General features: G+C 53.3%; 3 protein-coding genes across 3 annotated transcripts; all 3 read right to left on the reverse strand.

Annotated features, from left to right (window-relative positions):
* Window positions 1–988: 988 nt before the first annotated feature.
* On the reverse strand, window positions 989–3,169 carry STEHIDRAFT_162054 (uncharacterized protein; the record flags this gene model as incomplete). The annotated part of the gene is made up of 5 exons (XM_007309675.1): window positions 989–1,978; window positions 2,040–2,584; window positions 2,640–2,705; window positions 2,757–2,946; window positions 2,999–3,169. 5 exons carry the CDS (start codon window positions 3,167–3,169, stop codon window positions 989–991), a joined length of 1,962 nt encoding a protein of 653 aa, XP_007309737.1.
* A 290-nt stretch (window positions 3,170–3,459) lies between these two features.
* STEHIDRAFT_150117 (uncharacterized protein) lies at window positions 3,460–5,723 on the reverse strand. The gene is made up of 5 exons (XM_007309676.1): window positions 5,580–5,723; window positions 5,261–5,491; window positions 5,139–5,190; window positions 4,581–4,979; window positions 3,460–4,525 (listed from the first exon to the last, which is right to left on the reverse strand). Exons 1-5 carry the CDS (start codon window positions 5,712–5,714, stop codon window positions 3,756–3,758), a joined length of 1,587 nt encoding a protein of 528 aa, XP_007309738.1. The 5' UTR covers window positions 5,715–5,723; the 3' UTR covers window positions 3,460–3,755.
* A 318-nt stretch (window positions 5,724–6,041) lies between these two features.
* Window positions 6,042–9,218, reverse strand: STEHIDRAFT_150118 (heat shock protein). Its single transcript, XM_007309677.1, has 5 exons — window positions 9,072–9,218; window positions 8,928–8,992; window positions 8,456–8,654; window positions 6,953–8,386; window positions 6,042–6,884 (listed from the first exon to the last, which is right to left on the reverse strand). Exons 1-5 carry the CDS (start codon window positions 9,111–9,113, stop codon window positions 6,228–6,230), a joined length of 2,397 nt encoding a protein of 798 aa, XP_007309739.1. The 5' UTR covers window positions 9,114–9,218; the 3' UTR covers window positions 6,042–6,227.
* Between the last annotated feature and the right edge of the window lie 1,302 nt (window positions 9,219–10,520).

Below are 10,520 nucleotides of genomic sequence, written 5' to 3' on the forward strand. Positions count from 1 at the left end.
AGTACATGCAAGCTGATCTCTGTCCCAGCGGAACGGAAGTAAGAAACGTCGGGAGTCCGAAACCGGTAACTCCCGGGTCTGTGGCGTCGTAGTAGCCTCGTACGCATGTACGAGGTTACACTGGCAGGACGTTCGTCTGTAAAGACGAAATGCTCGGCCATCGACATTCAACATTGACACTCTAACGGTTTCATTGTCCATGTTTATTTCACTGACGTGGAAGCGAATTGGGATAGGGAAGCGAACTGCTCCAAGTACTGTGGCTTGCCGCTTGGGGGGTTGCTCCATCATGTCCGGGTCGCACAGCATAACGAAACACTTCACAGCACCAACCATCGATGAGCGTGTCAATACCATTGAACGCGGAATGAGTTGAGAATTATTGAAGAACGGTATGAGGTTGCGTGAGCATGAGAGGTGTGAAGGTCTGATCGCCCGCATTCTGTCAGACCGGTCAGACGCGCAAGATGGCCCAGACGCGTCAGACGGCTCCGGGTTTTGCTGATGTGGAGGGTCAGAGGATGTCATTAACGAGGGCTTTGATCGGGGTTACAGGAGGAGGAGGAGGTGGTGGTGGTGGTGGTGGTGGTGATACGAATGTAAGGGGAGAGGTATGGTCAGAAGTGGTAGAAGTTCGAGAGGGAAAGGGACAACGGAGAAGTCTGCTGGTGGGTGGCAATGAGTGTATGTGGCACTGAAGCGAGATGAGGGGCCTTCCGTAGCGATGAATAGGCTCATTAGTCCACATCCACAGAGGTCTTTGCCATCAACAACAAATGAATCTTTTATAGGACCAAAAGAAAGGATTTACATGTTGGCTATTAGGGGAAATGAGAAGCTGGGGCAGCAACCGAGTGGCGACAATTGCAGGAAACGAGGAAGGAACAGACCAACAGGAGATTTTTGAACAGAACGATAGGCATCCTAGACAAAGAAAAAGAAGAAAAAGAAAGATAGAGGTCGGTCAAACCAATGTCCTACACTCTTACTACAACCCATCCACCCAATGTTCAAACTTATCCAGCATGTCATCATCATGCTCGCACAGGATCGGTCCTAGTGGAGTCGCACCATCCGGCCAATCAATATTCCTATTGAAGGTGGCTGGGTACTTCACTTCTCCGTGCCTCCCAGACCAGTCGAAATCCACCACCATCGCCCCATCGTGGGTCATCACAACGTTCGCATCTCGAAGGTCACCGTGCGCAATGCCAGCACCATGTAACACCTCCACGGCCTCCCTCACATCTGCTTTCACCCGCTCCTTGTCTAAAGTTGATGGGGGCTCTGGAATGTAATCCATCACGACAACCCACCAACTTCCGAGATCCAGAGCCTTGTCGCAAAACCACAACCTGGGTGCCAAAGGCCTCGGCAGATCTTGCAGAAGCGTATGGGCCTCTTTTGAATACGTACGGGCGAACTTGACAACTACCAGGAAGTAGTTGGTCCCGTCCTCGGTGCACGTCGCCTTGAACACTGCCTTCTCGAAATGGCGTGGGTCGAGACGTTCTTTGTACTGCAGCTTGAACGTCGTGCCGTCCTTCGTGAACTCTAGGAAAGCAGGTCCAACAAAAGGCGGAGTGTCGTATTGGATGGGAAGGGTTCGTTGCATCACTGATGGCAAAGGGATGGCACTGTTCCTTCCTGACATCGAACGGGTGGAGACACGGGGCGAGCTCGTGCGGGTCGATCCGCGCGACGGTGTAGGTGATTGCCGCGTCAATGGAAGCGGAAGTTGCTTGTAGAAGTCTTCAAGGGAGTCCAACGCAATGCCCAGGGCGCGGAAGATACTGGCAATACGGATGATGGCATGATCGATATTGGCATTTACGTCGCTGGGGCCGAGGTAGATCAAGTCGGTAAGGTGCTGGGCCATGAATCGATCTGCGAAAACAGCTCCTTGGATGGCGAAGTATGGTCCGATGAAGGCGATGAGAAACGCGGGGCAGCAGGATGCGGCGCGAATAGACCCATACTATCAAGGAGAGCGAAGAGCCATAAATACTTTGGGGCCACAAAAGAAGATAGGAACTTACTTTGTCCGCTGAGCACAAAGCCGTATGCACACATCCAGCTTGCGCCAGAGGGTCGCATCCACCATCCCCTATCTCGAGCTTCCATTCTCCGACCAGCGTGTAGGCTACAACCGGTGCTTCGGGTAGAGAGTGTTGCACACAGGGCACTCGAGTATGGCAGTCTGGCTTGACAAACGAGTCTCCTACCTGAATCCTGGTTTCTGCGAGACATACTCCATGATTCCCTAACATCGGTGCCAGCGCATCTGCCATCTTGTCCTGACGCTTCGCTTCGTCCATGTAGAACTCAGACGCCACGGATATGAGGTTGGCTGCATACTTGAGCTCTTCTGCGGTCAACGGTGGGTTTGGGGAAGAGGCGGCGTCGGCGAACTCAGAGAAGACAGGATGGTAGATGGCGATAGGAGTAGGAGAGAGAGAGTCCGGCCTTCCGTTGAACAGAGCATCAAGTCGCCCAGGTGTCTGTCGCTTCCGCATCTGAGACGTCTTTACACCAGTTGAGGGAACTGGATGATTCTTCGCCTGTTTTACCACAGTGTCTCGGTCTATACATCCATACGATCAGAACAGAGAGAAACGGCAAGGAGACACATTACACACCATCCTTTGCTCGGTTCTCTGATATAGCAGGGAGCGGTGTGCGTACGATGGGAGCGTCGTCGAAGGCTGGGAGCGAGTGTCATTTATGCCATCCCTGTCGAAGAGGAGGATATATACCGTAAACGACGAAGACACGATGACCCAGAATGGAAGTTGCGATAGTGACCTTACCCGCTTCACTGGACTTGGCAGTGTAAACATATGCCCTGGAATCTCTGAACAAGCGACTTGGAGCCTCGAAAAAATTATCGTCTACGAATCTATCGATCTCTTCTAGTGACTCGAGCGCAGGGGCCCTTTCGCGCGCCTGTAAGAGACATGAGTAAATGCATGGGAGCTGAAAACCATTTGCGACAGACCCTGTAAAGCTCCCATCTTCCCGGCTGCTTTGGCTCGTGAGCTTCGGTGCAAATCTGAAAAAACTTTCCGAGCGTGTCTGTTGGAGAACATTTGACGATTCTCCGGAGGAGAAATTTTGTGCATTCGAGATCGTCTTCGAAAATAAAAAGGGTGTATGTCTCCTCTGTCATGATGAAATGTAGCGGGGTATGAGGTAGACTGGTGACCGTCTCTGTACACGGTGGACGGTGACTAGTCTGGTCAAACTCGGAGTCGTTTGGCGGGGCCGGCCGGTTGGCTCCAGACGGTGGGTAACAAAAGCCGCATTCTCTGACTTTGAGGGATACGTGCGTTGTTTGTGTGCAACTCAAGATGCCGAACAACCCTGCGAACACTCGTCATGTAATAACTTAGTGATCCCAGACCCCTCTGACGACTGGTAGGCAGTTCGGCTCGGCTGAGCGTTGAGACACCCAGAACAATTCTGCACACAGCAAGTATATAATTTCACCCATCGAACCAGTCAACTAACGAGAATAGTAGTAATAGTACAAAAAGCTGGCACCTCCGTCCCCATAACCTCTGTCAGTCAAAACGTTCGAACCGAACTTAAGACTAGACGAAGTAAAACGTGAAGAATGCGGGAAGAGATGATAGCAAGAAATGAGTCGGAAGGAGAGTACGATATTAGAAAACACATATCAGAAAAGAAGATCGTCCAAGACAGCAGTAACGGCGTATCGAAGTGTGGGTGTGACGATGAAGGAGCCTGAGGCTTTAGGGCTTAATATCCGCGGGAACGTCCTTCGCATCCGCTTCAAACAAGACCTCATAAGCCGGGGGAGCTACCTTCTCATCGCCTGCAGGAGCCGCGGCGACGGGAATGGTAGCAGCCTCGACCTCGGTCTCACCCTCAGTCTTCTTAGCCTTGACCAAAACCCACTCCTCCGCGTAGGTCCACATCTCCTTTCCACCGCTGCTCCACCTGAACACGCATGCAACACCGACGACGACAGGGACAAGGATAACAGCCCAGAACCTCGGGGGCGTCAAAGCCAAGACCTCGAGCATGATCTTCATGCACTTGTCCTGCTCGACTTCAGGAGCCGTGAGGAGGTATTTGAAGCCGAAAGTGGCGTTCTCCGAAGAGAGAAGGAGAGCGGGGAGATGGACGAGGATGTAGGTAAGAAGGGCGAGAGTAGCGATCGGTGCGGTGAGAGGGGAGAAAGCGGGGGCGGTAGAGGAAGCAGGAAGGATGACACCGGGGACCTTGAGCAGCTTGCGACCACGGCCGCAGCGCTTCATTCCGTTCTTCCTACAAGAGCCCTTGCGACCAAAGAGCTTGAACCTACGGCAGCCCTCGACGGGCGCCTCGGAAGCGGGAGCATCAGTGGTGGCCTCAGTGACTTCGACTTGGGGTTGCTCAGAGCGACGGTGGTGCTTGACAGGAGGCATCTCCCACTGAAGTTCCTCAGAGGACTCCTGGAGACGGACAGCTGCGGCGGACTTAAAGGCCTCAGCACGGTAGACAAGGGCGATGAGCATACCTGTAGAACCATGAGCAAACATAGCATGCTAATTATGACCAGAGGATAGACCTACCAATAAAGGCGGTGATGATGCTGTTGGAGAAGCCGGTCATCCTCTGAGCGTCCTCGTCGTCCATCGCCATATCGAGTTCAGCGGAATCCTCGGACTTCGACTCCTTGTTTCCGCCCTCGGTCTGGAAGGCGACGAAGAGGAGACCGGCCACGAGGACGAGGACGAGAGTAATGTAGGAGAGAAGACCGATGACCATACCACGGACGGAGGTCCATCCCTTACGGTTGGCAGGGGGAGCAGTAGCGACCATACGGAAGACAAACCCGGTAACGGCCAAGTTCCAGGCGATGTTGTTACCGGTGTACGTGGTGGCTCCAGCCGCAGCGGCGCAGAACAAAGAAGAGAGCCACCTGCGACGCCTGTGGGTGCGGACAGGAGTGACAACGGGCATGGCGCGCTCTGAAAAGGAGGGAAGTTCATGGTCAGCATGCGCTTTCCATCAGTCTGCGGAATGGTCGATCAAGGGAGGGAGACCCGATCGCAGTTGCGCCAAGTGCGTATCCTCTCAGGCGTCCTGGATACCCTTGGCCCCACCGTGATAAAAAGGAAGATACTTACTAGTTCCCGGAATGCGACGAACGACAGCATCGCAGAGCATGTAGCTGATGGGCTGTGAGGAGGGTCATACGCAACCATTCCATCAGTTTCATGAATTCCAAGGACCGATGAGTAGCACATACCGAAGCAAAACCAGCCCAAGAAACAAAGAACGTCAAGGCAGAAATGAACCCATTCACGACTGTGTCCGACCCAGTGAAGGCGCCGTAGAAGAAGGCACCCTCGAGGCCGAATATGGCAAGGAAGATGACCGCAAGCATGATCTTGCGCTTTCTGGTCAACTTCCCATTCTTATCGTCCATAGGCTTGAGCCCAAGAGGAGACGCATCGTAGTGCTCGAGAGCTTTCCAAAGCTACATGAAACAAAAGGGTTGCAAAATAAAACAAAAGTCGTTCGACTCGTTAGAGGCCAGGGTATCAAAATATGGGCGGTGAACTTACACGGAACGAGGCCGTCGAGGCAACGTAGATTGCGACGGGCGAAAGGAAAGCACTGGCGTAAAGATTGTTAATATCCACCTCGACCTCGGGCGTCGAGGCTTGCGCAAGAGCGCGACGGGCGAAATGGGTGATCATGGTGGTGGTAGCTGATCAAGTTGGGATGGCGGTCAGCAACGCCATTCCAAGTACGACGTAACCCTCTCCGGTGGCTGTGCGCCGAACACACGTATCTCGGCGCCGCAGTTGTGGCGTAGCGCCACATTTTCTAACTTATCGATTCACGATTGCGACCATTGGCTGCAGCATCACGGCGCCCTCACGCATTAGATATTTTACGTTTGATTTATCCTTTTAGAAACAGGCCGTCTATGGATGAATGGAAGGAAGGCGATGGGTCGGGAGGGGAGACTCCCGCATAAACGCCACACAAACTCAGCCCACAGACATGAGCATCTTCACAATCGGGATGAGAATATAGTCAAGTTCTATTCTAATGGAACGTATTGAACAACAAAGCTTCGAACATTGAGCTACAACTGCGTACGTATATCACTACAAGGACACCAAGACTTCATCGACACAACAACCACGCATTATGAAAAAGCAAGCGGGTGAGCCCCTCCTCACAATCTACGAACGTCCATCCACCTAATCGATATCCATCTCAGATGGCCCCTCATCAGCAGCCTCTCCCTCAGTCTTAGGCGGGGTCTCCGTCTCAGCCTTCGGAGGCGGGTTTGGCGTCTGCTGCCCACTCTTGGGGGTGTCGGTTCCCTCAACCTTGGGAGGCTTGGGCTTGGGCTTCGTCATGATCGGCGTCGCAAAGAAGATGATCTCCTCCCTCTTCTTCGCCATCTCCGCCGTCGTCAACACCGGGTCCACATTCTTAGGCTTCTCCACCTGCCTTGCGTTCTGGTCCTCGAGCCACTGCTGCACGGTCGCACACTTCTCGACGATCGACTGCTTGTCCTTGGGGTCGATATGGCTGTACCGCTCCTCCGAGGACGTCGCCTGGGACATGTAGGTGTTGATCGTGTCGCGGAGCTCGGCCATCGCGCGGGCACGGTCCTCAGCTTCGCGCCAGCGAGCGGTGATGGGGTCTCCGAGCTTGTGGAGCGCGTCAAGACGGGAGACGTAGGCGGATTTGGTGGCGTCTTCGCCTTCTTCGGTGTACAGCCAGTCCTCCTCCTTGGAGAGCTCGACGAGGAGCTTCTCCTTCTCGGCGGGCTGGGCGTAAGGGGCGTATCGGTCGTCGAGCTTGCCACGCATGTCGTAGATGTACTCCTCGAGAGCGTTTTTACGGTCCTACAATCGCAAATGTAAAATCAGTTGAAGCGCCCAGAACGAACATGGGGTCTGAAAAAAGAACACACCTCAGTGTCCTGGACAAGCTTGTCGGCAGCGTGCATCTTCGCTTCAACCTCCTTGTACTCCTCGAGGATAGTGCTGTCGAGCTTGTTATACGCAGCAATGAATGGCACATCCTTCTTGATAACCCTCTTCTTCGTCTTCTTCTTCGTCTCGCCCTCCGCAGGCGCAGGGGCACCCTCGGCACCATCCACCTGCATCGGCTCATCAGCCTTCACCTCAACCTCCTGCACGTCCAACTCCTCGGTATACACCTGCTCGAACGACACGATTCCATGGTTCGACAACCTCGTCTTGACCTTGACCGTCAAGAACTCCTCACCGGCAGGAGGCGGGCCGACTTGCTTGGCGGTGAAGCGAGCGAGCCAAGGGTTGATGGACCCAGGGAGCGACTCGGGCTCAGCGTAAACCGCCTCGAGGTCGAAGGGCGCCGTGCGGTTGAACGATAGGATTTTCGTGGAGGGCACGTGGTTGCCCTTGGGGAACACGACCAGCTCGGTATCGTCGTCCGTATCGCCCTCGGTCCTCTCCCAGCGGATCTTGATAGGGTAGTGTGCGATGTCCTGGATGGCGAAGTCACGAACACGGAAGACGGGGGAGAGCATGGCGCAGGAGAAGGTCGCACCGCGGGCGATGGCTTCGTCCTGGTTAAGAGTCGTAGAGAGGGTCTTGCCCTCGAAGACGGACTGGATGCGAGCACGGACGGCAGGGATACGGGTGGAGCCACCGATGAGCTCGATGGCGTCGAGCTGCTCGAGGGTGAGACCGGAGTCGGCGAGTGCGGCCTTGAGAGGGGCAGGGATACGGTCGAGGAGGTGGTTGATCAGCTCTTCGTATTTCTCGCGAGTCAGCTTCGAGGAGGCGTCGATATCGTTCATGATGGATTCAACGGAGATGGGAGCTTCGGCGTTGGCGGAGAGGACTTTCTTCAGTTTCTCAGCGGAGGCGTAGAGACGGAAGACGGCCTTGGGGTTGTTAAGAACGTCGATCTTGTATTTTTCCTTGAACTCCTCGGCGAAGTACTCGACGAGGCGGAGATCGATGTCGCGGCCACCGAAGTGGGGTTCATAAGCGTTAGCCTTGACGACGAGTTGGCCCTTGGAGAACGCGACGATGGAGCAAGAGGTGGAAGAGTGGCCAACGTCGACGAAGGCGACATGGCGGGGGTTTTCAGCTTCAGGGAGATCGGATTTGGTGATACCGTATCCGAGAGCGGTGGCGGTGGTGTCGTTGATGAGGCGGAGGGGGTTTAGGCCGGCGATGGCAGCGGCATCAAGAAGTGCTCGTCGTTGAATGTCAGTGTACCAGCCGGGAACGGAGATGACACAGTCGGATACACTGTTCTTGAGCTCGTTCGCGGTGATGTCACGAAGTTTAGCGAGGTAGGAGGCGACGAGTTGCGTGGCGGAGAATTTTTGGCGCTCGCCGAGGTAGTTGACCTATTGACACACAGTGTTGTATTTAATACTGTGCACGAGACCGACCGTAGAAAGAGGGAATAGGCATACCTCAACACCGACGCTTCCACCGACATCAACCAGAGAGGCGTTGATGAACTTCTTCTCGTACTCCTGGACCTCAACGTCGTTCAATGTCCGCCCGAGGAGTCGTTTGAGAGAACCGATGGTGTTCTTAAAATTTGAGGTCTCTTGGGTTTTCGCAGACTCGCCGAGGGCACGTTGCTTGGGACCGAAAGCGACGAGAGACCTAAATGGATGGTGAATCAATAACATCAGTACCGCTGATCGGGCGCCACACAGCAAACTTCATCGCAGGACGAGCACTTTGCACTTTACTCTACGGTTGTGACAAACTACTTTTATTAAGATACTGAACATGAGATATCCTCATGCAATAGCGTATGGAGCATACACGAGCATATGAGCAATAGCTTTGCGCCACCCTCCGGAGATAGAGGCCACATTCATCTTCATCTGCTCGTCCTGCGAAGAAGATACACGAAGAGAACAGGGGACGTACGGTGTTTGGCGATTAGACACTTCATTAGTGATGATATCAATACCTTTTCTCCTAGCAACACCAATCTAAGAAACATAAACAAAAAATGTACAGAAAGTCGAATGTAAGTACCATCCAAACCGACGAAGAACTCTCGCCACGCACCTTGCTGTGAAGAGTACCAAAATCGATACCAACGACAGCCATGATGATCAAAAACTGGCGATTTGAAAAAGTCTAGAGTAAGGGTACGTCGAAGACGAAGGGAAAGGGCAGTAGGGCAAGGGGGGTCGTGGTGGGCTTGCGTAGGACAGGCGCGACTTTATTTTTTGGCGTCAGCCACGCGCTGTGGCTGAAATCGATCCGCGCTGTTTCGACGACTTTCGACAATGTTCGGCCCCCTTCGTCATGGTTCAGCCCCTCCGCCCCGGTCGCCGTCGCTTTCCAAGGATTATTTTCTAGGGATCTTGTGTCGTACGGACAAAGTATACCTAGAATATCTGGATGTCTCTACTAGTATTCTTGACGTCTGGACCACTCTTGGCGACGATCTGCCAGAGGTCTTGGTTGTCTATAGGGGGTATCGTCTCTAGCACTCTGGAATGGCTGGCTTCAGACGCTCTGTAAAGCATTATTTGCCATACTTCGAGTTATTATTTCGGAAGAACCGTGGAAAGGACGCACTCGATGGTAATATGCAAGCTGTAGCGACGGGGTCGATGCAGCGTGATCCAATCGTTCTTGCTATTATAAGATCCGTCTGCCAGCATGGCACCCACAGACAATCGCACGCACGTATGCTATATATTATCATCGAGGCAGACTAACCGACACAGATGTATGGCAGTTCATCTAGACCCGCTGCTCTCGAAGTAAACATCGCGCAGACCACTAGCATGTCCTCACACAAGGGAGGAAGCCACGCTCGACATACTCGTCTGTCTCCAGGAATACTAGGGCCTCCCTCCCATACGGACTCGCGACATAACAACGGAAAAGACCCAGCGTATGTGCACTGTGTTCGGCAAGACGTCAAACTCTTACTCGCTCGTACACACCGAAGGCACTCGGAGCCAGCCTACGCAAGGCAGCCTCTTGACTTTGTCATGATATATAAATCCACCTGCTCGCCATCTACCACCATGTCAGACACTTCTCCCATACTAAGTGGATTGGCTCACAGAGTAGCCCACGGCTGAGATGGAGACCCGCACGTTGTAGACTCTTTCATTCGCTGTGGACAGACGATATCTGAGGCAAAGATAGATCAAGGGCGGTATGTTCTTCCATCAGTATCGTTCTCAAGAACGCTCACCCATTCACGCGCAGTTTTCTCGAGAATGCGCGCAAATTGTTACAGGTTGTGATTTAACCTCCTACGAGGGATCTGGGTCTGGAGTACCACTGAAAGGCCGTTACCATCGTCATTATTTATGCAGATAGCGACGTTCCTTGTCATAATGACATGAGATACTTTTCTTTGGCTGTACGACCGTCGTTTCTCCACCTCTCTCGATATTACATCAAGTATTATTCCCTTCCTGCCCCCTTAGACTCCGCCATCCAAGGAATCGGACGATACCCAACTTTAACCTTTCTCCAGACATACCTAGA

Source organism: Stereum hirsutum (assembly GCF_000264905.1).
Source record: "Stereum hirsutum FP-91666 SS1 unplaced genomic scaffold STEHIscaffold_18, whole genome shotgun sequence".
In the NCBI taxonomy this organism is placed as follows: domain Eukaryota; kingdom Fungi; phylum Basidiomycota; class Agaricomycetes; order Russulales; family Stereaceae; genus Stereum; species Stereum hirsutum.

What these genes read in the sequence shown, in the direction of transcription:
- STEHIDRAFT_150117 (XM_007309676.1), bottom strand. Translation starts at nt 5,714, where the DNA reads ATGATCACCCATTTCGCCCGTCGCGCTCTTGCGCAAGCCTCGACGCCC. An exon ending in CCTCGACGGCCTCGTTCCGT is followed by an intron (nt 5,492 to 5,579) that starts GTAAGTTCACCG and finishes TGTTTCATGTAG; the next exon opens with CTTTGGAAAGCTCTCGAGCA. An exon ending in TCGTCGCATTCCGGGAACTA is followed by an intron (nt 4,980 to 5,138) that starts GTAAGTATCTTC and finishes CCTCCTTTTCAG; the next exon opens with AGCGCGCCATGCCCGTTGTC.
- STEHIDRAFT_150118 (XM_007309677.1), bottom strand. Translation starts at nt 9,113, where the DNA reads ATGGCTGTCGTTGGTATCGATTTTGGTACTCTTCACAGCAAG. An exon ending in GTGTCTAATCGCCAAACACC is followed by an intron (nt 8,655 to 8,927) that starts GTACGTCCCCTG and finishes CCATCCATTTAG; the next exon opens with GTCTCTCGTCGCTTTCGGTC. An exon ending in GTGGAAGCGTCGGTGTTGAG is followed by an intron (nt 8,387 to 8,455) that starts GTATGCCTATTC and finishes GTGTGTCAATAG; the next exon opens with GTCAACTACCTCGGCGAGCG.